General features: G+C 42.2%; 1 protein-coding gene across 1 annotated transcript in view; it reads right to left on the bottom strand.

Annotated features, from left to right (window-relative positions):
* Positions 1-27,709, bottom strand: part of MED13L (mediator complex subunit 13L) — a 170,683-nt gene that overhangs the window by 124,518 nt on the left and 18,456 nt on the right. Inside the window, exon 2 of the mRNA XM_062504089.1 lies at positions 26,763-27,000. Coding sequence (XP_062360073.1) covers positions 26,763-27,000 — 238 coding nt within the window. The remainder of the gene's footprint in view (positions 1-26,762; positions 27,001-27,709) is intronic.

Genomic DNA, 27,709 nt, shown 5'->3' with positions numbered 1-27,709 from the left:
ACGGAGCAGGGTCCACACTGCTTAAGTGAAGTAGGGAATGGAAGCAGTTCAGTGAGTCTGGATTAAACAAAGACCAATTACACACAAAAAGAAATCCCAGTGCCTCCATCCCAGAACCTCTCAAGAACCCTCTGGCTCTCCATCTCTCCTGTAACTCCCCCAGTTTAGGCCAGATATTAAATACTGTGTTTACAAACCAAAACAGGTCTTGTTATAGGATCTACAAATGTCACAAGCTGAATAATTTAAAATTTCATTTTCCCTTCGCACAGATAAAGCCCACGACGCGACTCAACACCACGATATATCACTTGTGCTCATCTTCCACTCAGCCTTTTTTTAGAGACAGTATTTCTTTGTTTGAATAAATAAACATATTCTCAAAGTATAGTCAAATATTTTTACATCTGACAAGGTTCTTCCCTCATTTAAAATGAGAGCTGAAAAAGAAAAACAATTAAGTAAGTGGCTAAAAAAAAGAAAAAAGCATCAGCTGTTCAGTGAATTGGGACACCAATAACCATCAGATCCCAACACAGAGCAAATTAACCTACACAAATCTCCAAAAGCCATTTGTGTTTAAGCATTATGCGCTCAAGTTTCTAAAATAACATAAATTTAGCTTTGGGATGTATCTCCTCTGACTGACGGGAAAACCTGCTAATTCTAGTTCAGGCAAACAAAAACCAGTCACCAGAGCTGGTGCTCTTGCTCCAGCCCAGCCTCCCCAGGGCTGTAAAATAAAGACCAATCCAAGTGGAATGTTGGAGCTGGGAAAGGATGGACTGTGCAGGACCCTGCCCTCAGAAGGAAAGCAAAGAGGGAACAACGGCCTGACAAAATACACATTTAACAAAGAGAAATCCAAAGCAATAAAATGACTTGCTAGATTCTTTCTAAAGAAGCGTACAGGGTTTGGTAGAATTTATTGAAGGAAGAGAATGGTCAGAGGATGGGGAACAGTGCCAGAAGGGGAGCTTGATCCACTGCCCGTGTCACTGGTGAAACCACAAGAGCCCCACGGGCAAAGCAGAGCCCTGAGGGACACCCCTCATCCCCAGCCTGCAGCTGCACATGGAGCCACTGCCCACAAGTCCCTGGCTGCATCCATCTGGCCAACGGCTCGTGCCCAGAGCGCTCGTGCCCACTCTCCAAAGCCAGGGCTCTGCAGGGCGCAGATCAGGCTGTCAGGCGGGACTGTGGCACAGCGGGCACTGTGGGACTGGCACGGGCACACCAAGGGCTACAAGGGCCCAAGTCTAGGGCCCGTTCCACACAACTTCCAGTGGGCTCCGCTTCTGAAGGGGCACCGGGTGTGGCCCTTTGTGACATAGGGCCCTTGGTGATGCGGGAGCAGTGGTGTCCAGAGACCTTTGTGACATCGGAGAGCCCCACCCTGGCTGAGGGGGTATATAAAGGGTGCAGAGCCCTGGGGTGGCCCAGTCTCGTGAGAGCCACTCTCGGAAAAGGAAGCAGTTCCCAGGATCTGTTCATCTCCTTAGAGATGGAGGATGACAAGGCAAACAAACCCCAACTCCTCCCGGCCACCCAGCCCCCTGGGCAGCTGGTGGCAAGACCAGGCCCTCAGTGGGCCCTTGGTGGGGGCAGTGGGTGCCTCAGTCTGGCCACAGTCAGACATCAAGGAGAAGGAGGGGCCCTTTGTCATCATGGAAGAAGAGAAGAAACCTGTCATGGATGCCAAGCCTCCCCAGTGGGGAGAAGCTCAGACCCGAGAGCTTCACCCGTAGGAAGAGGCGACAGGCTGCCATTTCTACCAACTGGTACAAGTCACACCAGTAAAAGAAGCGTCCCTGTGCAGAGCAGGGGATTTGTGCTACCGGATGGTGGTTCTGAGGGTGCAGCGGGAAGATGTGTACCAGGGGCAACAAAGAGTAACAGTCCAAGAGCTACCAGCAAGGGGAAGCAAGCGTGAACAGTCAAGAGAACCAGGCACGTTCTCCTGCGCCCAGTGAGGAGGTGCCATCAGAAGGGGCACAGAGCCCAGTCCTTGCCCTACACAGCTTCAGCTGCTCCTCAAGCCTCTCACCCAGCCCACTGGGAAACCAGATCCCCAGTGAGCAGCAGGAAGAGGCAAAGGGGGAGTCACTCCCGGCAGAGACAGGGAGTGCGGAGGGGACCCCAGCTGGAGATGATCAAGACTGGGAGTACGACACTGAGTCAGAGTTCTCCCCAGAGTCCCAAGGTGAGGCAGAATCAGAGCTGTCCCAAGGAGAGGCCAGCAGCTACCACGAGCTCTTGGACTGGGAAGACTGCTCCATGCCAGAGGTGTGCCAAGAACTCATGAACTGGGACTCCAGCAGCAGCGACGACCTCACAGAAGTCACCCCTGACTCACAGCTGAGCATCTTCAGCAGACTTGGATGAAGATGAAGAAATGGTATTTCCATGTTCCTAGCTCTCATTTCTTGTTCAATAAAATCCGTTTGTTTTCTTCCAATGGTCTCATTTGCACCTTCACTGGGGCAGAGGCGCGTGTCCTAACCCTGGATGGAAGCATGGGCAGGCTTCCAGCCACAAGCATTCCAGGATTCCGTCAGGGACTCCCTTCCCTACTCCCTCTGCTTCCAGCTGGAGAATGTGCAGCAAAGCAACCTTTGCTGTGTGCTCTGGGAGCCCACCCAGCTGCTGGACCTTGGCCCTGCCCCTGCACAGCTCCCTTGGAAGGCACAGCAGGAGCAGCACCTTGGCAGCCCCTGAGATCCATGGCACACACTGCAATGTGCTGGAATTCCAGCTTCCAGCAAGGAAAAGATGTTCCTGCCCTTCAAGGCAAAGCTCTGAAGGGGCCAAGACCCAAGTGGAGAAAGATCTGACAGTGACATTTCACTGCCAGCCTCCATAACTTCGTCCAGGTCTCTGTTTTTGCTCCTGGATTGGGAAAAAAAATCAGAGGAGGGTCTTTGGCTTAGAGCTGCCCTGAGTAAAGAGAGACACTGGGAGGGAAAAAGGAAGGGAGGAGAGAAAGCAGGACACAAATGGCAACCACCTGAGAAGGCGGCATTCTAAAACCAAACCAGAACTTGGGGAAAAGGAATGGGATAGAAATTAAGAATTCTGAAACTTTATTTACTATGCTTCTCTGGGCAACCTGTGCCAGGACCTCACCACCCTGACAGGTAAGAAGTATTTTCTGTATCGAACCTGAATTTACTCTCTTTCAGTCTGAGCTCAATGAAATGCAATTAACTCATTTGTGATGATTTTCATAAATTGTTCAGCTCTTTGTTCCAGTGCATCCAGCAAGCAACAGGCAGGCCAGTTCCGCCAGCACAGGAACCCAGATCACAGCTGATGGACTGAGCAAATCTAAACACCAGCAGAACACCAACAGGGCACATTTATCATTTTTGTTACAATAGACAGCACTGAAAATGGCAGGTAATGACAGCCTCCTAATCAACCCAATCCCTTCTCAATTGTGAACCTTCTCTGAAATAACCAAAATAGCTCTTAAAATTTCTTTATCTTTGTCAATCACAGATATTTTGAGAGCAGACTCAGGAAGAGAGCACAACATTAGCATGTTGTTATTCCAACATGACTTGTTGACTGGCTTTCCCTGCTAAATTGCAGCAGTAATATATGGAATAACCAGGTATCCTGAGGAATTTTTCCTGCACCAAGGTCTTTTCCTATCATGGTCCATCTGTATTTTTATTACTTATTAAAAGACCAATATAAATACAGTACAGCGCCTTGCAATTATTCCCTCTTATATTTATAAACCTCGAAGTCTTCCAGGTCTTAACAATAGGAAGAAACCCCTATCTCATCCTTTCAGGAGATTAACAAATTTAGGGTTTGGACACATCCTCTGCAGGATGAAGTAGGAAAACAGCTGAAGCTCCAGCAGATCCTTAACAAACTTTTGCCTTCTGGGTATCAGGAATAAAACTTTTGTTATTTCACTGTCTTGATTTTTTATTAATCTAGTTATTATCTATTAATTTCTTTTCTCTATTTGAATTTTCAAAAGCTGATGTTACACAAAAAAAGTGAGCTGTGGAAACCTGAAGCAAGCTGGGCAATTAGGGCTGAACTGCTCCATCTGCTTCACAGAGAATTTTTATTTGACCCCAGGAATGCTGGTTACTCAAGCAGACTAAACAACTTTGATTCATTTCAGCATGTGAGGACTGGGGTGTGCAGCTCCAGGCCAGGCTGGCAGGGTTGAACAGGAATTCCCAAACAGCACTGGAATCATGGTCCCCTCAGAATCCCCTGCTCCACCCGGTCCCAGCCTGCCAGGAACCAGGCTCAGCAGTAAAAGTATGAATTCTAAATATCTCAGGATTGCTGTACAAGACAAAATGATCAAGCTCTGTGATTTCAAAGTCCCATCTTGGGTTCTTATCCGGGCTAAAGGCTGTATTTTGGGTTAGGAACAGGCTGCCTGAGTCGGCCCCAGCTCTCTTTGATAGTTATCAGCACCTGGCTGCTCTTGAGGTCTACGGGAGCGCAGAGCCACAGATAAACCCTGCACCAATCTGTTTGCCTAGAGACAAAACTTATTTTCTTCTGCACACCGAAGTTCCTTTCATGTCACCTGGTTTAGATAAGCTGCTCAAGTTTTGCCTGCTTGGATTTGAACAGCTGCTCCCTGAAGATGAAGGGACAAGGCCAGGAATAGTTAATAACTTTCTTAACTGGAAACACTGTTGAATCATTCGTTTCCCTCCCCACAGATTGCGTAAAGCCTCCTCAATGTTTGAGTCTAACCAACCTTTTAATAGCAACCCTTGGCGGGATTTTCCTGTACTGGCTCAGTTTCTCTCAGAAGTGTCCACCTGGCTTCTAGCTAAAGCATCTATCTATCAATGGCATTTATTAAAGCCAAATTTTGAGGTAGGGGACGGTGTGGATGGAAAATTCAACACAACTGAACTCCGAGTAGGTTTATACCTACAAAGCACCAGGGTCATCTCTGTTCCCTAATTCACATTATTTCCTATCCTGCCTTTGATTTTAACACTTGCTCTCTATACCAAAAACCCCCTGTTCTCTGTTGGCTTTTATAGCTGCAAATGTTTTGGTGTTGTCACGGCTCTCCAAAGCCTTCAGCCTCAGACAGGACACCTGATTTCTGAAGTTCCACCCCATGCACTCATATACACTCCTGTCCCTGCACCCCAGCCCTTCTCCACAGAGCTGGTTCCCACAGCCTCTGCTGGTGCTGGGGTTGTTCCTCCCCAGGTGCAGGATCTGCATTTGCTTCTGTGGGATTTCCAAAGGTTCCTCTCTGCCCATCTCTCCCACCTGTCCAGGCCCCTCTGAAGAGCTGCACAACCCTCAGGGGATCAGCCACTCCTCCAAACCTTTTATCACCAGTGAACTCCCTGAGGAGCCATCAACCTCACAGGCTCTGCCTGTCCTGCTCCAGCTCCCTACTCCCAGCTCACACCATATCTCCTATGTTTGTCACCATTCCAGTTGCTCTGTCTTTCCTTACAGAGCAAGAAAATAAGAAAAAATCCAGGTGGATTAATGCCAAATTATCCTGGCATTTTACAGAGAGCATGAAAGACAACAAAACTGACGATTTTCTAAAGCAAAAGCACTATTACAGTCACAATAACACCTATCAAGGAAAAATCTGTTCCCTAAAGTAAGGAATAAATTTTAATATAAAGTCCCATCAGCTCAAGGTGGTACCTTGAATTAATCAAAACAATTCACTTGCAGATTCTTCACAGTCACTGTTTTTTTAAATGGTAATTCTTTTCTTACTTGCTGTTCCAGTGTTGGCACAAAGAAGGTTTAAGCTGATTTTCATCCAATCTTAAAAAACAAATCATAACTGTAGTTTAAAATAATTGGGATTGTTTACTTCTCTCAGTTCTACATGCCAATTCAAATACTGAAAAAATGATCAAAAAACAGCACTACTGCCAAAATGAGCACCTGAGAAATGCCAAAGTCACGATGCAGAGTACAGAGCAATACTGGAATCTCTGATTTTTAACACAGTATGAGTAGTGTACAATTAGCAAACTCCAAGAATGTTCTGGATTCACATGCCCACACACACCACAAGCATGCACCTTAATAAAATTAAATACTCCTTAACTGTGAACAGTCTTGGGTATTTTTATGAAGATGTTGAGATGGTAATTGAATCTGAAGTACAACAGATGCTTAGTACTCAAACCAAATGCTGCTTTTCCTATATATTAAATATATATATGTGTGTGGATACATATAAACACTCCTCAGCTACTAAAGCAATTTAAAAATATCAGCCAAAGGGTTTCTGCTTCCCCATAGCTTACGAGCTCAAGCCACGAGCTAAAAACCTCAGCAATTCCAGAGAGGAACCACTGCAGTGATGCCATAGTAAACACCAATTCTGATTAAAACACCTGAATTCATAATGAATGTTTGGGGGGTTTTTTTTGTTTTGTTTTTAAGCTGAAAAATTATTTTGGGCATGGCTTCTGCACAAATACCCTTTTCCATGAGAGTCTGCCAATTACTACAGAGCTACTCAGGGTTTAAAGTGTTACTCCCAGGTTGTGCCTGGGCCAGCAGGGCAGAGGTCAGAGCTCTGCAGTAAATTCCTGCCATCAGGCAGCTGGGAGATAAGGGTTGGGAAAAGAAAAAAGAAAACAAACACAACAAACCCCAAAGCCCCACTGGCCACATCTCCTTACAGTCAGAGACCTTGTAAAATGTCACCTTCATCTCCCCTGATGCCAAACTTTCTGACGAGAGGTTCAGAACAAGGCACAGGGGGTGAGGAAACAAGAATTTAACAAATCTAAACCACAAAACTTGTCTTGGACTTGGTTTTTTTGAGTGTTTTGCAATTTTGCTCTCAGAAAGTCATGCAAGTTTCATGAAACATCCATGGAATTTAAATCAAAGATTTATGCTGTAATTTTTAGCCCTCTGCCTGAACACTGATACCTGCACTTGTGTACACACGTATTTAAAGTGGATTATTTCTGTCAGACTCCACTCTACAACACCAGGTTCAGGAATAAAGCACATCCATGGGCATCTGGCAATGACAAAATGCAGATACTGCAAAGGCCATCTCTTGCATTTCTCCTTGGCAGATGTTTGTGCAGGTCCTTCATCCTGGAGGAGGGGAGGCTGTTGCTGACTAATCTTCCTCCTGAACCCCTCAAGTGACAGGAATTCCAGTTGTGATCATAGCTATTCCCAGCTCCCAGATCAGCTGTCACAGACCTGACAAGGTATTAGGGCAGGACACAGCAAGTTTCACACAGAAGACATCACAGTCTCACAACAGAAGAAGCCACATATGGAGAAGGAGACAGGTTTGCTTTATGCAATTTGCAAAGAAAATTCAGGTTTAAGCATGATAAAACCAACTTTAAAATAACAAGGCTGCAACAGATGCTCATTTAATGAAATAACAGCAAATGGAACCCCTTTCACATCTTCAAGTGTCTATTTGATCATAACACACGTTCATCCTTACATCATTTACTAGATGACCAGAGACATACTGCAGCTTCCTGAAAATGTCATCTAATCACTTCCTCTGCAATCCCAGTTAATTTCCCCTAGCACAGCCCCAGCTGGGCACGAGGAAGCTGTGGCCAGTGCTTTGTTCCCTGAAGTTCAAGTGAATCCAACTCTGTCCATGGTTACAGGTGTGGTTTGTCACTGAAATACAGAATCATGGACTGGGCTGGGGGGGACTTTAAAACCCATCCAGTGCCACCCCCTGCCATGGGCAGGGACACAGGGACACCTCCCACTAGCCCGGGTTGCTCCAAGCCCTGTCCAGCCTGGCCTTGGACCCTGCCAGGGATGGGGCACCCACAGCTTCTCTGGACAAAGCATACAGAAAGTGGTTGTGCTCCTCCACAGATGTGAGTGAACCATCCATAGTGGCAATAAAACCCTGGGCATAAGGATGTACTTAAAAACATCAGAGATGGTCCTTGTGCTTTTATAGGTAAAAGAGATCAAATGTTATATGAAAACAGCCAGGACTTCAATGCGTTCAAAAAGGCCTTTCATGAACGTCAGGCAAGAGGACAGAAATTAGAAAATACCTTCAGCCGAGTATAACTGGCTCCATTCACTGAAACTATAGTAACCATCTGCTTTTTGTTGCCTCTGTGCTCTTACAACACTGTCCAGAATGATCACGTTCAGAGAAAGTGAACACAGAGGGGGGAAAAGAGAATTATTTACAGCAGTTCTGCAGCCCTCCTTTTACTTAGATGATCTATTTAAATATTCTGGCTGTTTCAAGGGCTTGGTAAAACTGGCTTTTGTAGACTGAACACAAAAAACAAACAGGAGAAAAATGCAGTGTTTTTCCCCCTCAGCCAGAACATGGTGAGAGCACAGTGGTTAAGCAAAGGCAGAGTAAGCTAATTACCAAGTACACAGCTGCTCCTACCTGGCAGAAAGCAAAGGGAAAAAAATCTTATGAGTCATCAAATGTAGTTCCTAAATCTGGAAAAGCCTTACAAAAATAAACTTCCACGAAGAAGGGACCAGCTTCAGAGAAAAAAAAAGCAATGCAGATAAAAAGATCATTATTTCAGAACAAAAACTATTTCCAGTTAGAAAGAAAGAAGTGTTTTTGGCAAGGCAACTATTAAATATGTCATCTAGTTAAAAACAGCTTCTCTTCTTGTGGTTTGCTGGGGCAGAATGAGCGAAGAGATCTTCCACCAGATTCTTTTTTTATATCAAACACTGAAAGGGGGTGGGAAGGAGTAATTTCTAACCCAATTTAAACATCTTTATTCCTCTCCGTGATCATCAGCACCTCTAAGATCCACCTTCAACACACACAGAGCTCCAGATATTCACTAGGAATTCAGGGCAAGTTTTATGTCCCACTTTAAAACAGGAAGGATAATCCCGACTTCCCAGTTTTGCAGACACACGGGGATACAAATACACAACTGTTTATGCTTTGGCAGAACTTCTGTTTTGCAAAGCCCTTACTTGCATAATTTCTCATCTATTTCAGAAAACAGCAAATGAGTCTCTGAATTATTAGTAGCAAAACAAGAATTTGTAGTAAAAGCATTGATTCAAATTTTTATTTTTCAGTTTTGTTGCTAACTTTAGAGTTTCCCTGTGCTCCTTTGGGAGTCCTTTCTTGCACTCACGCATGGATACTGCTGAAATTGTATTACGCTGGCCATTAAATTTGAAAATATCTAAATTTAAAAATTATATGTAAAAAGAGAGGAGCTGAAAACTTCAAACCAGGTATGAGTTGTTGTGGGGAGAAGGGTATTTGCTGTTGGGTTTGTGAGCTTTCTGTGTGTTGGGTTTTGAACTGGGTGTCAGAGGAGGTGGGCTCTGACCCACCTGTACTCACACACTAAATGAGCACTGACTGACACAAGAGCTACTGCTGCCCACATGTCCCCTCACCAAAGCCAGGAAGCCAAAACTGCATTTCCTTCAGTTTTCTAAATAGGTTTTCTGATCCAAAATTCAAATCATTTAATTAAAACTATTTCTGAGGAGAAATGCATCAGCTTCACAACCTGATCCCATGAGCTGCTCCATCATAAGCTGCAAAATATCCTGATCTTAAAAGTCTTTTCCAACCTAAATGATTGTGTGACTCCATGAAACACATTTAAAATAAAGCTACAGAGTATTTTGAAACAATATCCCCATTTCAATTATCCTCCAAAATGTCTCAGAAATTGCAGTGGAAAGTCTCCTTTCTGCCCAAACCACCAGATCCCCTTTCAACTGCCCCAAGTTTCAGCTACTTTATACTCCCACCTCTGTTGCCTCCTAGTAACAGTTACCAAAATTTTGCTTCAGGTTCATTTTAGAAGGAAATAATTAGATTTACAATTAACATTCCAAAGTATTTCTTGTGTAACATTTTCCCATTGCTAATCATTTACCCAGTGGCAAGGCACAGGAATCCACAGGGTGAGTGTGCAAGGACAAATACCCAGGGGTTCTCAAAATGCAGCCTTTAAAGTGAAAAAAGGCCATATTCTACAGCAAGAACAACAGTTTTCCAACTTCCTTTCAGACTGGTCTGCAATTCCTACATCTTTCATTTCCAAACAAAATTAGTTGACTGCTAGTAAGTTTTCTTTAGATATTTTCTTCCCTTGATGTCTGGGTGGATTATCAGCAAAACACAAGTTCCTTTTTTCCTTACTCAAAAAATATTTGACTGCACAGCACCTCTCCAGAACAGACAGCAGGAGACTGACACTTCCAGAAGTAAAAAGAAGACCCCAACAAAACAAGCAAAGAAGAAAAGAAATACAGTCAGACATCATTACTGAGCACTGCTATTTGATAAAAATAATTATTTTTTATTATGCATTTCACGAGGTTTTCTTAGCAGGTTTAATCAGATTTTCCAGAATCTTGCTGGATATTTAAATAATGACATCCCCACTTAATTTGCACAAAAGAAAAGGCAAGGATTAAGGTTTGCTTTTATTCATTGGTTAAGCATTAAGTAATTAGATTTGCCTTGTTGTTAAGAAGAGTTGCTCAGTTATGATCTAAACCCAGAGCTGCTCCTCGACACTTTTTTTCCCTCCTAAAATTCCTTCCAAGTGGACACTCAGAGGTGACCTAAATGAAATAAGGGCCTGAAGGGTCAGGGCACAGGGATGGCTTCCCACTGCCAGAGGGCAGGGATAGATGGGATATTGGGAAGGAATTTTAAATAGAAGTTAAATTAATGTGTTGTGCTTTTCTTCCAACACAGCCACAAATCTTCACACAGCTCAGAAATTATCATCCCTGACTCTAAACCAGCTATCATAACTAAAAAATGGAACTTGCCTCCAAAATTATCTTTTTTTCCATCCTGTTCTTACTATGTACTACCACACAAAACAAAAACAAACAAACAAATAAAAAAGGATGGCATCACCTCCTTGATTGTGTACACAGAAACAGCTGGAAAAAGTAATTTATACACTGCAGGATCAAGTGAGGAATAGTGACACAGCCTAGAATTGAGAATATACCAATCGCCCTGCACAATATAAAGAAAATTTGATGCTTGTTAAGTTAATACCCACCAGATTTTTCACAAAATACAGTGTCTAGACACATCTTGTTCACAGCATTTACTACTGAAAAAAAAGCCACAGAAAATAAATCTAAAAGCCTGATATCTCTGTCCTATAAATCTACTCCCAGGGCAGAGCTGTAGAGAACATTTGTACAGGGTTTGAGCTGGGGAAGGTTTCCACATTCACCCTGCTTTATACTTCCTGAAAATGTTTATTTAAGTTGCTATTTTCCATTACTGTTGTGACTCCTGTCATTTGAAACACCACAGAAACAGCCACAAAGTGTCAGTACAAAGCCAGAAAAACAACAAGACAAAGCTCAGAAAGAACAAAGCCTATTTTGAAATCTGAAGACACCTGCACAAATATTTTTTTTGAAGAAAAATAACCCAAAACTTCTTAAAGTGAAAAATAACCCCTCCAAAAACATATAAATTCAAGTGAAACAGTCAAGATAAAAACAAGGAAGTTCAAATGCACTTATACTGGATAATAAAAGAATTGGTTTGTTTGCTATCTACAGTGATTTTTCCTAAGAAAACATTCACCAGAAGACAAATATTTAATATTACTCAAAAGCAACAGTCCCTGTTTAAAGCTGTTCTGTAAGACCAACAACTCTGTTGAGCAGGCAGTGTTTATAACAAAAACGTGCTTTTTATATCAGACAGTTTGTGCTAACTCGGCAACATTTCCAGCTCAGTACACTCTGTACCAGCAGGGCTTGCCAGAAACTCAGCTCTCCACGAGCATTTTCCTATTTGTTAACTATTTCTTCCAAAAGAAAGGAACTAATCCCAGTGTTTCAAAATCCTCTTCCCAGCCATTTAACAAGGAATTCATTTGCCTAACAAATACACAAGGAAATACTAATGTAAATAGAATAATAGCAAAATAATTTCTGCTATGTAAATCAGAGAATCCAGTGGTTTAGTTTTAAACCAGAACAAGACAAAGCCAAGCATTACCACGTTTCCTACAAGGCTAAATCAGAGAGGAATCCAAGAGGCACTAAAGGCTTCTTAACTTTTCCCAACTCTGTTCCAGGTCACAGCCAAAAAAGCCCCTTTACGTTTTGATTCCGTAGTGCTGGTAGTTTTTTTATTTAATAAATACTGATGAATATTAAAACACTTATTAACTCAGAGAGAGAAGGGGATTGGTATTCTAGCTTAATGGATGGGCCAAGAGCACAGGCAGCCCCTCACACAACCACTGCTGTTCAGAAAAATCCATGGATTCACAACGGAAATGTGCATCCACAGTCAAAACCTACACACCTCCAGTGGCTGCATCTCTTCAAACCTCAAAGTTGTGCTGAAACATGGGGACTCTCAGCATTTATGGGGTGCTTTGCAGCCCTTTGGCAGCTGCCCCCCAACCTGCAGAGGAGGAACTTGGCTAGAGCCAGCTCAGCTCAGCCACACGTGCTGAACACGTCTGCTGTGCTTGCACACCAAGGTGAGGGTGCAACACATCCCTCACACATCTCACCAGGGCACGTGACACCAATACCTGTTGTCACAACAAATGGTGTCTCCTGAGGGGAAAAAACACCAGGGCCTAACGCCACCCATGCAATTCACCCACTGCAGATGAGTGACAAACCAATTATCACACCGGCATTGAGGAACAATAGATGCTGGGCATTCACCAATTCTCATCATTCTGCCTCTTCTGGTATGTACAAAATGGGTTCTTTTGGCAGCAATGAAATACTGACCTCTGAAAAAATGATTCCACTTCCACAAAAATCTGATAATGGGATTTCAGGTTATGATGGCTGTGCCTGCCACTTCCATTGTGTCTCACCCTCTTGGACACTGCACAGCACAGACAATTCTTTGCAAAGCTCCCATTAAATAAACTATCATTACATAAACAGCCCCATTTTCACAGCACATATGGTTTTAAAAACTCCCTTTATCCACTGGGCAACTGTGATGCTGAACAGAAGCTATGGCCAGAGTTATGGTACATGGCAGAAAGTTCTGTGAATCCCAAGTTTCTGTGTGTTTTTATTTGGTTGCAAAATGTCATATCTCTGACACATGACAGGGATTTACATCTGCAAATGCTCAACATGTCATAGTGACAGACTGGGGCCATGCTGACTGTGTGTTTTGTTAACACTGACAACAACCACAGCCAGTAAAACTCTGGGAGTCTTTGTACTACAAATGCACTGTATTATTTTCTAATATATTTGTACAAAATATCTTAACTTCTTCCATTTTCCTCAAGCACTGTATATTCAAAGGCTTTAAAAAGTTACAGTTCATGGGATTTCAGGGTTGTATTTTCTTTTGTTCTTTTTCCTTTTCATTTATCTATAATCTCATCCCAGATGTGGCATCAAATGCACACAGCAGGATGTCCTTAAGCATTACTTTGTAGAGTTCTTTGTGCCTCCATCCAACATTCTTAATCACATGAAGATCAGCAGAAAGACTTAGCTGGGAGTAGTGTGAGCAATGGGAGGGGAAACTGGGTATCTGCTGGTTTAAAACAGTTCCACAACAGCTCTCTCTCCTTTTCCCAACTTCCCCAGCTCCCAGAACAAGGTGGAGCAATAAGCAACCTTCACTTCCATTTACCATGTGCATTGCCTGCTTGTTCAGCACAGCACTTACAAGCAATCATGGACCAGGGCTCCCTCCTCCTCCTCCATCCCACATCCTGGACACACATCCTGGATAACTTCACAGCTTAGAGCAGGTGGCCACGGGGGAAATGCTGAACACAAAAGCCTTGGCTGAGGCAGCTCCCAGTTGCTGGTTCCAGTCAGATCCGCAGCTCCAGATCCCAAAGCAAGAGCAGCCACTGGTGTGGTTTGCAAACCACTGCAAATAGCCAGGTGAGGGAGGGTACAACGATCTGAGAGTTCAGCATTCCCACAGAACTTTTCCACTGCACTAGGAAACCAGGACACTAACAGTTCCACGTGTAAGACAGGCAAACAAGGGGGCTGGACGGATTATTGGTCCCTCGGGCATTGGGAAGTTGTGGATTTCCAGCACAGGTCACTGTTCTTAAACCAAGACTACTTATCATGTGCAAAGTAATCACAGAAAGCCTCTGATAAACAGTACAGGTGAGAAGAAATGTAATTTTTAGGATGCTGGTTAATTTAAATGGCTATCTGGGGTTAAGTGGCAACAAGCCCAAAAATTCAGAAACTGCACTGTTAAGTGCAATAGGGAAACTCCAGAAAAGAAGTAGATCTGCTGACAGCACAACCTCAAGCCAGAAGAGGAATGACAAATTTTGCCTCTGACACGTATGGACTAACAGGAAAACAAATTAACAGCAGCCTGTTCTCACACGAAATTATGAGACAGCACAATAGTGTAAAAGTCATCTTACATGCAGAGCTCTTAAAACTGAATTAATAGAGGACTACTGCATAGTTACTGCTAGTTATAATTTGGAATACATTAAAACCTTTACTTCCCAAGACCAATATTTAAAATAAACAAGAAGCAGTGAGCAGGCACAGCCACTTCATTAAAGTGATTACATAAACTCTCGAACCAAGACTTAATTTGAATTAATAGTAAAGATAAAATTGAATGCATAAACACGCCATGCAGAAAGAATGAAGTTCTGAAAAGAATTAAGTGGGTTGATGATATCACACAGCAAACACCTGATGAATTCATTAAACACAAAGGCTTGCAGATGCCACGATACACAGTGGTTCTTACTTGAAAAATCGGATGTCAAACTTACGAAAAACTAGTAAGTCTTAACAGCTGCAGGACACAGGCAGAGGTTCTGCAAAGCAGCAGCAAAATTTGAATCTATCATTAATACAGCCAAGGTATCAATACCAGACATAATTAGTTTCAATTAAGTTACTCCAGTGTTTGGGAGAACAGCTTCTATTTCTGCTTGGAAGTGCCAGGGATTTCTCCCTTAAAACTGCCCTGAGTTTTAAAACTGAGATCCACTTTCCCCCAGGCACATTCCCAAGGGGAGACCCTCGGATTACATAAACTACTCTTACTCACCATAGTAGAGCAGCTAAATATATGCACCAAGACGTAAAATCTGCAGAGCCATCAAAGCACTGCTGCTGGAACAGAAGAGCAGACAATTTATAGGCTCTTCAGTTGTGCCTGCTTTTATCAGGCTGGTTAGTTGAAAGAAAATGCACACATAATTACTTAATCCCATTAAAACAAAGACAAATGACAGCAGAGAACTCCCAAGATCAGCAGTTTGAGCACTGGAAGATTCTGAACTCACACAGAAATAAATCACGGAGCCTTCTTTGTGGGCAGCTCCTTCCACAGCCCCTCTCATTTTGGCTACATCAGCATCACAGCTCTGATATCCTGGTATTCCAGCCAGCTCCAGAAAATGGCATCTTGAACAATGAATAGCTTCCAGATTTCTCAATGTACCAGAAATCCAAGGTCCCCACTTTTTCAGTGAAGTGATTATGTGTCAATTAAACAAAGCCAGTAAAAGCACAAGAAGCTACTAAAAAAACTCAGTTGCTTCTTCCAGCATTTGGGGAGCACAAGCAGGAATCCTAAAGAGGCAGCAAGTGGCAATTTGGGGCTGGTGCTTAATTTTAACATTTTGAGTTTCAGAAACTTACAGGAAATCCTGTTCAGTGCAATAATGACAAAATGTAAACTGTAGTCAGTACCTGAAGAGTGAAACTCAAGAAAATGAATGCTTCTCTAGGGGATTTATAACACAGGTTTGCTGGTGTGTTTACTATGCAGGAATAAACAAAAGTGTAAAACAATTGCAAGAACTCAGTGAAGAAATAAAAATTGAACTTACATAAATTCACATTAAACTCAAAAGTCACTTCTTCTTAAGACAGTAATGGTGGTTTTGGGTTTTTTTTAAATACAAATATATAACCAGTGTACCTCTAAGCATCAGGACCTTTTGTCTCTGCTGCTCCCACACAATAATCTGAGCCCTTGAATGTGAACAGTGTCTCACCTCCAGGCTCAGTCATCCTACAGCAGCTGTCTGGGACAGCACAAACAAACACTGCTGAGTGTGATGTTTGCTCACCAATTACCCTTTGTGGGCTCACTGAGAACCTCCCAGGAAAAGGCCAGGCAGGAACCCCTATTCCAAAAGGGGAGGGATTAGGAATTTCAGTACTAAAGTGCATTTCTTTTGAGACTAAGCAGCAACAGTCTTGCAGGCAAAACATTTTTCTTCACACTTTCCAGGCCTTAGCTGTGGTTTACAGCAAAAGAAATAGTAATAAAATAATGCTTCCTGCAGTCTGGTTTAGTTTAGGAAAAAGGCAGAGAGAGATTGAGCCATAATTCCACATACACCTGGGACAGGGGTATCTGTCTGGAAGTTTTCCACTTCCAAGGACAGCTTCTCCAGGTACAAAGGCTCTCTGGGGAGATCTCTCAAGCATGCTGCTGTTTATTCCTCTCAGCTTTACCTCACCTGCTTATTAGCTCCTGAATAGACTATTTCCTAAAGAACAGGAATAAACAAGTGGGCACTCCTCCAACTGGACTGCAAAACCCTGATGGGAATAAATTCCAAGGGTTTGTGCAGAGGACCAGAGGGCCTTACTGAAGCTGAAAGCACCAACACCAGCAGAGAAGCTGCAGCAACGATGGTGATATCACTTCAGGACACTCCAGTTTTAGTAAAGTATTTAATTGATTTTAGTATGGTGCAGCAATGGAAATCTTACTTTGCTTTGTATAGAAAATCCAAATTAGACTTCCAGCTCAGGGCTGTTAGGGATAGCAAGAGAATATTTAAGCTACTTGTAAGCTAGTCAAACTAGAATGTTAGTACAAAATAAAAATAAAACGTTATTTTTCAACAAACCAATTACACATTAAAGAAAACCTATAAAGCTTTTGTCAGGAACACAGATTCCTCTTGACCAGCAGCCAGTGACAGTGGCAGAACTCTCAGGAATCTCCCTGGCAAGGGCAGGATTGGCAGTTAAGCCCCTCACCATTCTGTCCCAGCACAGTCCAGCATCACCTCCATCCCCTGATAAGAGCAGAGGACATCACTCAAACACAGGAGCCAAACTTGCTTTACAGTCACATTGCTCATTACCACAATATCAGAAATCACATCGTTTTCATACAGAAGAGACAAAAAAACTGACAGGGCAGACAAACACCACACGCTACCCCCTCACCTGCCTTGGAGAACATATTCCAAGGAATTTTGTTGACATAGGTAGCAAAGTATTGCATAGAATAAATTTTATCAAACTCCAAAGGGACCAAGAGATTTTCCTTCCAGGTTCCCAGAACCATAAACCCATCGGACTCCAGGCCCTGTTGCTCCCCGATGACACAATAACACTGTCCATACTTGCCATCTCTTTACAGAGCTTAAAGAATAAGTATTAAATTCATAAAGCCATTCCAGTAGAAAAAGCCTGTACAATGACCCTTTCATCACCTATGACTGGAAGTTTCCCTGGTGGGAAAGGTGTTCTATTACTTGTGTTTCAGAAGCAACCAGAATGTCATGGAACAACTGCAAAATAGAAGTGTTTTATTGAAAAATCTGATACTTATTTCCTACTTAGAAACTGCCATATTTGCCACCTTCTGCTCTTCCTTCTAAGACCAAGTTTATCAATAGAAGTATGTCAACATAGAAAATGCACACTTCAATTTTCCCAGGAATCTGAGGTGCTACTTTTGCCTCATTATTGTTATTTGTACAATCCCTATCACAGAAATTTGAAGCACTTCAATTTGACTCCTCTGGCCCACTGACTATTCCAAAGCAATAAACACCCCAGAATTTGGTGCAAATAGCGGCAAACACCGTCCAGGAGGAGCGGAGAGATCAGGGCTGTGAAGGTTGAGCAGGAACGGCTGTCAGGACAGCCAGGGAACACCAGAGGTGGCTGTGCCAGGGCCCAGCCCAGCACTGGGCTTCTGCCAAGGCACAGTCAGGGCTGGGAAGAGGCAGAGGCAGCTCAGGGAGCCACCAGCCCTGGAACAGAAACTGAAACTACACCGGGCTCCCAGCAAGCCTGAGCCAAGGGAGCACAGGGACAGCTCTGGGACCAAAGCAGCACCGCAGCCTTTGCTGCTCTGAGCACCCAGACCTGGGCTGCAGCTCCTGCTGACTCTCCTCAGCTCCAAGGACACATTCAAGTGTGGATTACATCAACAAGGAGGTAAAGGCATTTCAGCTGTGCCCACCTTGCAGTGTGCCTTTCCTCTGGCTTGTACCTTCACTTCAAACTGCTCAGCATTTCAGCCTTGGAAAATCAATTTTACACCATGCCACTCGAAGTTCTACTTATCATTATATGAGTGATTGCAACACGTGGGTGCTTGGGTTGTTGTTTTTATTTGTTTTAACCAAGAGACTAATATTTAATTAGCAGCACAACTCCAGCCTTTTCCTTTTGAAACCCCCACTTCACATGGCAAACAGCAAAAGTAAGAATCCACCCTCACTGTTAACCTATTCCATGTACTCAGTTGTTTTCCACTTGCTCCTCCTCTTCACTCCATGCACAAGTATGGTTTTGTTTGCTTCTTGGGAAAGGCCATATTCCAGCTTCAGGGCCCTGAGATTTCAATGAACATCAGGAACAAGCTTCACATTACCAAAGCTGCCTTCCCCCCATTCTCCTGGCTGATCACTGACACCCGAGCCATGGATCACATCTGGGAATTGCCACATGGACACGTTTGCCAGGTATGCAAAGGTACTTGTCCTACAGATTACAGTCAGATCCCAGGATAAGTAAGTGCAGGTGTATAACGAAGCCCATTTAAAATGAAACCGGTCTCAGGCTTGGGGTATAAGAATTCTGTAGTAAGATTTATGACCTTTAACAGGAACTTCATTATAAAGAAAGTGACTTTTATGTAATGAAAACCATCTCTCTCTGAAGAGGAATGATGTGTTAACATCAGCAGAGCTGTGTTTCAGTGTTTTCTGTTTGCAATCCAGCACCGTCATTGTCACTTGAAGTTCATTAATTATTCTAAAAATGCCACTACCCAAATGCAATTGTATGCTATTTTTTAATCATTTTCTTCAAGAAGGTGGCATTTCATCTATTTTAAAGTCTAAATTTTCCAGTAGAGCTTACCCTGTGTTCTTAGAATTACTCAATACATGAAAATACAAACATTAGTAATGAGCCCTATTAACGCAGATTTCACTTCAAGCTAACTTAGATTTACTTCACACAGCTAAGAGAGTTCATTTCACTGGAAAAAGAGATTCCCTAAAGGAAAAAACATCAACTACTGTGGCAGATATTGCCCAATACATAGCTGAAAAATAAATTCTACTGATTGGATTTTTTTCATTCTGCCCACCCCCACAGCACTTTAAAAAATACAGTCTTTTAATGATTGTTTAATTTTCATATAACTAGAATATAAATCCTTTACATACTGCTTTGCTGCAGCATAATGTCTCGTTTTTCATGGAAAAAAACCTAATTACGTGGTTCACCGAATTGCCTGTAGTAACACATCAATTTTATTTACATTCAAAAGTTGGACTCGAGTTGGTTCTCAGCACTCCAGTTAATTCCAAGCCCATTTTCCACAATAGTTCTCCTAGATTCATTAGTAACACCTCACTCTGCTGTTATTGGGAGGGATTCCCAGCTATTGGAACCTCGCTTCAGATTTCCAGAGCTTTCCTGGCAGTTTCACTTCCACAGTTCTATCCCACTTTAAATATCCTAGATTTGTTCTAAGTCTGTCCTTGCTGAAACAGTTCTGCCAAAGGACCATCAAATGTCCCTCCAGAAGGCAGCTGCTGCCTTTGAAATACCAACTCCTTTTCTCACAAAAACACCAGAGGAAAACAAGAACTATTGTGTGGCAAATAAAACCTAGAGGTTAATTACTCAAAATCTCAACTATTTCAGTTGAGCTGAGCTTATATTTGGAAAGCAGAAAGATTATGAGGAAATACGTGGATTCAGTAGAGAATTTCTTGGCTTTGCCTTTTTCCTCTAAGCTGTTTTCAGAAAGTAATTTGTTGCAATCAACAGGAAAACCTCCAAATTCAAGCCATGAACATAAAATTCTTGAGTGATATAAACAAAATAAAACAATAAAAAACATTAGGCTTTTTAACATATGGCCCTTTCATAGATTTCAGACTTTTAAACAACTTTTTAGCCTTAGATATTGCCAGCTGTAAGAAGAGGGAAAATTGCACTATGTGAGAATGATCCATGGAATATCCTGAGCTGGAAGGGACCCACAAAGATTAGTAAAGTCCATTTCTTGACTTGAATTGGTAATGAATTCACAAATGCCACATGTACTCATTGGATCCTTCTCTGAATACTGAGATTCCCTGTTCACGTGGAGACAAAACCACTGGAGAAGAGAGGAATTAAGGCAAAGGTAAGTGCAATCACAATTCCAAACTCAGGTTTAATTATTTTTTTTTTTACTGACTCCCATAAACCAACTTTCAATTAAAAAGAGTAGAAGTGGTGGGAAAACCATTTATTTTTAAAAGAAAACAAAACAAAAATTAAGACATCTCGCCCAGACACAATAAGGCTCTTGTCAACTTCATGTGTATAAAAGGAGTTGGCATTTTCCCATGAAGCAATTCCTTAATCCCAAATGATGGCATAATAACCTCATTTAATATGCCTCCTTAAAAGAAAAAGTTTATTTTGTCTAAGCTGAACTTCAACTGGCAATCACTGGACACCAATTACCAGTGTCAGATATAAGGGTCACAGAACAATTCTGCAAGCTGAGAAAGTAGGAATTCACTTTTCAATCCCATCTTCTTGCCAAAAGAATGGAAAAGTTGAACTTTGTTTTCATGTCTTTGGGAATAATCTATGCTAAGCAATTAAGAAAATGCAAATGACTTATCTTATTGAAAATAATCAAGCCAGAAACAGACTTTTCAGTAACTTAGTATTCCAACAAAGTCTTCTGTCATAGGAACCTACTTGTTAATTCCACTCTGTGCTCAAGAACCGGCAATTAACCATTTTCAGATTTCACTTCAAATTATTAATAAGTGGTACTCAGCTGCTTGATATTCATTGCTGCTTTTTAAATGGAAAGCCTTCCAAAAGCCTTGCATTTCAGATCCTTTATTCCTTGTTCATGAACTGCTTTTCCATGCCCTGGCTGCTCTCGTTCCTGCTACCACTGGGCATGACAAGAGTTCTAGGGTTTATAGAGTTGTTGTAATTCAAATTGCTGTAATACACATCCCATGCTTTCACCAAAGCCCAGGGATCCGAGGAATAACCTTTGGGCAAATCCAAGGAAGTCTCCAAACCAGTTGTAATGCAATTCCAGCAGCAGCCCCCTCCCTTGTTGCTCACTGCCATAATCTCATGGTAGAATGAAAAGACTGAGGAGCACTCTCATTTGAACAGCCATTTCATGGCAAGGGGGCTCAGTCTTCATTTCACGCATTGCTTCACACACTTGAAGTAAGCCTGAATAGGCAGGAACATCTTCTCATTCAATAATTAAAGTATCTCACTACACAGAGCTTAGAACATACTCTCTAACTCCTGACAGAGCTCCCCATTCTTCACAATTGCAGAAATAAGACAGTACCCTGAAAGAACCTTAAATAGGCTCCAATTAAAATGCAATGTTGATTTTTCACTACTTGATTCTCTTTTACATTTGTGGAACCAAAAAATATTTTTTTTCCCAAGTTTTCCATTATTTCTCTTTTAATCCCTAATAAATGCTGACAGGCACTAACTACTAAACATTTACAGGTTAAATATTGACCTTATTGAGAAGACTTGACTGATGAATGGAACTTTGAAATCTGGTGGTTTATAAGGGAGCATCAAGAACTCTTCCCTAGCAGGAATAAAAACAACTACATTGAGTTCTGGGGCAAGTTGTTCTCCCCAGGAAAAATCCTTAAAAAAAGAGCTGACATGTTCTGCTTTCCTGTAGGTAAAAATCAGCAAATTTTAGGTAGAGAAACAATAGCAGGAATTAATTTTGGTGCAGAACCACGTGGGTTAATGTGGGTGCCCTGCACACAGCTCTTCTTACAGGCAGCATTTTTCCCTCCTCACTTTTATCAGTACCAAGGGATTATGGCTGCACCAGCCCAATATGCCAAGAATTCATAAACAGGAACAAACCAAAGCTCCAGGTTTTTCCTGTCACAGCTCAAATTTCAGCTACATTTTTAAACTTACCAAGCTGCAAAGATCATGTACAGTAATTTTTCAGGAAAGACTTGCCTAATTAATTCAAGATCATCTATTCTTCATAAGCGTTTCCATCCAAATTCTTACATTCTATGTAGCAGAAAGTGAAATAGTATCATTTTTCTGTGGAAGCAGCTCCAGAAATTAATGGATCAAGTGCAATATATCAGATGGAAATATCAAACACCTACCAGAATCAGTAAGTTCAGGCACACAAGCTACTAAGCTGATAGAAGGATGTGGTTTTATGTAAAGAACTATCAAACACCCAGAATTTATTAATTTTTAAGCTCCTGTCTCACCTCCTGCCAGCACCTCCAGTGCTGTGCTTACAGTCACCAACCTGTATTCTCAGTAGTGGTACACACCATAATCCCTGAGAATTCCAATATTCTGCACCACAAATGCAGCAAAGTGGAGTGTATCTATAAATCCAGTACAGCAATTATAAACTGATAGACTAAACTGTCAGAGAATTACAGAGTATTCTGAGTTGAAAGGGACCCACATCATCATCAAGTCCAACTCTTGGAGTGGTGTAAAATGTCAGAGCAAAGTGCTCTTTGCAAAAATAAAGAAGGGAACTGAGGGACAGATCTCCCTTCCCTATAATATCTGCAGAACCCACAGGATTCCAGGGCAGGGGTGGGAGAAGAGAGAAAACCCAAGAGTTGAGTCTAAATTCTGTGTGATGCTCCAGATGGTATTTGGTCACCAAATGCAAATGAGAGCTCTGCAACTTGCAAATCCACAATGTTCATGTCAAAAACGCTGCCAACAGTCAGACACTCCCTCCTCTCCTTCCATTTCTTCTGTTGGATGCACAAAAAATGGATTTGTGGGAAAAGGTATTGTGGCTGGAACAGCTGCCAAACCTCTCCAGGCAGAATCATTAAGCAGCATTTATCCTTCAGAAAACCAAACTTCAACAAACTAAAGCAATGCCCAACTTTTTCAGACTTACAGAATCACTCCAGTTTTTCCTCACTCACTGATCCTGCCCCAATTAGCTTTTTCCACTCAGCACTGAATAAAGATCTTCAACCTCTCATCCAGTTTTAAATGGCACCACAATAAAAACCAGAACACCATGGTCAAGGCTGGCAGGAAGAAGAAATGTAGGAGAATGTGCAAGAGACACCTCTGAAGTTCCCAGCTGCCTGGTTAATCCAACCACTCCACTGATCTATTACTGCTCTGCAAATAATTGTTTTTACTTAATCTCCCGTGACAGCACTTAATTATCCACAGTTTTGGAAAGCTACTTCATAAACAACTCTCCTCATACCTCCTGTTTACAACCAGTAAGTTGTTTTCCCTATGACTATTTAAAATGCTTTTATTAATGGCAGATTTGTTGTTTACCAAATCTTCAATGTTATAAAGATAAAAGAACCCTTAACAGCTCATGAGCAAAAGTTTTTGATGTGCTTGCGAAAGCAAAGCCTCAGTTTGGACTTTTCCTCTGTCTACTGAAAACTGTAAATATCATACAGCACTACTGAAGTGACTCTTATCCAGAAAAATAAAAAAATATCATTTGGACTTGAATTAATGAAATATAATATTAAAAAAAATAATTCTTTAAAATTCAGTTATCACTAAATTATTTCACTTTCAAAGCATGAGATCTAGGCAGGGAAAGAGAAATCCAAAACTTAGTTCTTGACAAGAATTCATGATCTTACTAACACACATTATTCTCTGAAGTCCATGCATCTCAGATACCCAATTTGTTTTGGACAGACCCTACTCTTCCTCTTGGATTTGCAGCATCAGATTCCTGGAACTTGTGCTCCTGAACATGTGAATACAACACAACAAAGTTCTGGCCATGGAATTCTAAGTCAGAGTGACAATCCAACCTGTAGGAGCAGCATTTTAAGCCAAAGCAGCTCATTTCCTGAGCAGGTTACCCCCAAAAAAAGCATCATGTTATCCTAGCCCAGCTGACAGGCAAGGAAAACTCTGCTTCAGTAACTTTCCTATTTCCTCTTTGTATGCCCATATGGAAAAGCCCTTTGTATTTTCAGGAAGCTAATTTCAACTATCAGATAGTTCAGTCTTGTGGCCTGTTTGTACAATAAAAAGCAGAATAAACTTGCTCCTTTTGCCTTCTGGCTGCATGAAGCAGTGAACACAAACTGTGTCCTTTGTCCTATCTCAAGGAATCGATGGACATAAATGCCTTGTTCTGGCAGAATTTGAGGCTCAATATTTTGTCAATACTGATGTTTGAACTCTAAAATGTACTAAACAGAGCCCGACAGCCCTATCAGCAGGAAAATGTACAACACTTACACAATTTACCTCACTTTGAACTACATCTGATAAGTCACTACAAATGTTTCAATGTGCTTTTAATATAGAACAAGGAAATCTATCCTTGTAGGATTTACACACGTGACAACACTCGAGTTTCAGATTTAATTCCACTTAAAAGTTACTGCTCTGAAAGCCCCAGCCTGGATGCTGGAACACCCCTAGTGCTGTGTCCAGTTCTGAGACCCTCAGTTCCAGAAGGGCACTGAGGGGCTGGAGCATGTCCAGGGAAGGAGCTGGGGAAGGGGCTGGAGTCCCAGGAGTGTCTGAGGGAGCTGGAAAGGGGTTCAGCCTGCAGAAAAGGAGGCTCAGGGGAGATCTTCTGGTTCTGCACAACTCCCTGACAGGAGGGGACAGCCGGGGGGGGCAGGCTCTGCTCCCAGGGAGCAGGGACAGGAGGAGAGGGAACGGCCTCAGGATGGGCCAGGGGAGGCTCAGGTGGGACACCAGAGGAATTTCTGCTGGGGCTGCCCAGAGAGGTGCTGGAGTCCACATCCCTGGAGGTGTCCCAAGAACACCTGGACATGGCACCCGGTGCTCTGGCTGGGGGATCAAGCACAGGTTGGACTCAATGACCTTGGAAGTCTTTTCCAAATTAAACAAATCTGTGATTCCATAAAATTTTGAACCAGGCAAGCAATGTGTGACAGTGATGCTTTGCTATACTCTGCCCCATACTGCACCCAACAGAAGCAGGTTCAGCTGTCCAGACATTTAAGTGGATTTCCATACCACCACCACCACCAGAAGCAGCATCACAGTGCTGTAACCAAGATGTCAGATATAAACAAGCTCCATCGATTTACAACAGAAACGGAAGCATTGCCTGCAACTCCCCTCAAATAAAAAGACACTTTAGTCTCATCTACTGCATTTGAAATATTAAATAAACTATATTTCACTAAGAGAAAAGCATACATTATTAAAGCTTTTCTGGGTAAGTAGAAATATTAGCCATTCCCTCATTCAAAACAGGTGCCTCATAAAAAATGAATGTCAGTGGAATGGCTCAGAGCAGCACTTGTGAGCCATCTCTTTAATTATACATGATCACAGGGCTACCTGCATGGAACACACCCCAAGGTACTCAGGCCTCCATATCTGTGATTGCACAGGCTCTGGTGCCAAATAAACAATCTGGCAGCCATCAAAGCAGGAAGTTTGGAACGGTGCTTAGAACAGAATGAAAAGAAATTAATATACCATAACCCAGGACTAAACAGTGCAGGGTACAGGTGGGAGATAAGGGACAAGTCCAGCACACTTGATAAACAAAATATTCTGTGCATTTGAAACAAATTTTACCACCAGGTCACCAGAAGGTCTAAAGACCACAAGGATAAAAAAATATTGCAAGAAACCAGAACCTGATCCTTATGATTATCATGGGTTTTTTAAAATACCAGAACTGGTGAACTTCAGTCATTTTCTTACATGACACAAGGTGAAAATGGAGGTAAAATTCATACAGCCTAATAAAAAACCTTTTAGTTCAGGCAAACTAAAACTTGTCACAGAAACAACACACCACTGAAAAGAAAATAACATATACTGGACATTGTCAAACCCAAACAGGATCACAACAGACACAGTAGAAGTAACTTTATCACATTAAGGCTCCACATTCTGGAGACTCTGAGGACAATCCCAGTTGCATAGAGCCTATAATCAGCAACTTATCACTGTCACCTCTGACCTACCTGCCCCTTCCTGCCTCCTACTCCATTCACCTGTTGCAACTTGCCTTGGATCATGCTCAAATTCTGCAGCACGAGCAAGGAGCAAGTCCTGACCTCATAGATTTACGTGGGGTGTCATGGAGTTCACCTGATTCTACAGGAGAAGTGATTTATTCCATCAGCTACTACCTTATGCACAGGCTGGGGTATTATCATCATCATTACCCCCTGAACTAGAATCTGCTCTATTTTTAGAGGTTCCACAAAAATCCAGATAATGATGTTGACTACAGGTCTCCTGTGTTCAAGTTTCACTTTGTATTTTTATCACATGGCAAAAAAAGGTCAAATTTACAGGTTTTTTTGGGTTTTTTTTGTTTTCTTGTAGGTCTTAAAACACAAACAAAATCACAAAACAGCAAGTTAAAGCATTAAAAAAAAAAAATTCCTTTTTCACTGGAAAAAACAGAGGAACAAAGCATTAAAAAAAAAATAATTCCTTTTTCACTGGAAAAAACAGAGGAACAAAGAGTGGCTTACTATGCAGTTCACGGTGGATGACATCGACCAGGTTGGGCTCGTCCCCCCACCAGAATATCCAGAGCTCCTTGCAGTCGGGTTTGACGTCCCGGCGCCACACGCACAGCAGGTTGGCCTGCAGGCAGCGGATGAAGCTGAGCAGGATGGGGTCGTCCTGGGCTGGAGCTGAAATGATGGGCCCACAGTCCCCATGGCCTTCAAAGTTGTACCTACGCCATTTGATGCCTGTGAGCTCAGCCTATGGGAAACAAAAACAAACAAAAAAAGTTGTTAGATTACTTCATAATTTAGTTATAGTCGCAGTTTGTTTCATTTTCATTGGTTAATTTGTCATTTCAAGTTCAAAAATCCTCCTATTCATAGATTTTCCTTTATTCCCCTTCAAGGAAAAATATTAATAAACAGTGCTGAATAAACCTGGCTTACCCCTGCGTTTAGATTTTCACCACAACCTGACTCCCTTCTATTCATTTCTATTCTAATCATTTCCAACAGCTTCATTCAATTTCTAACCTTATTGTTATAAGTTAGAAAGGAAAAAAACCAAACGGGGAGAGGGAATAAGGCTCATTCCCTACAGGCTGCTTGGACACCATGTGAGCTCAGTGTCAGCCCAAAAGCTGGCCACTTGAAAGTCACCAACAAAGTACCACGGTACTTAAAAAACCAGTGACTTACTGGAAAAGCCAAAACAGCTTCACATCGTGATGTTACAGGTTTACCAAATGGGCTTTTTATTTTGCCCAAATGAACAAAAGCAGAATATGGAAAGTTATCCTTTACTGTCTCTGAACCAGACAGAATTGTCTTATAAACCATCAAGGAAGAATAAAAATAACAAATTTGCTACCCAGATGTTTGGGAAAGGTTTTCTTTGGGCACTGAGCAAGCTCTCCAGGGAATGGGCAAAGCCCCAAGGCTGCCAGAGCTCCAGGAGTGTTTGAACA

Source organism: Cinclus cinclus, chromosome 17, assembly GCF_963662255.1.
Source record: "Cinclus cinclus chromosome 17, bCinCin1.1, whole genome shotgun sequence".
Classification (NCBI taxonomy): domain Eukaryota; kingdom Metazoa; phylum Chordata; class Aves; order Passeriformes; family Cinclidae; genus Cinclus; species Cinclus cinclus.
The sequence above is the reverse complement of the archived record's forward strand: the minus strand, read 5'-3'. Positions and strand labels throughout refer to the sequence as shown.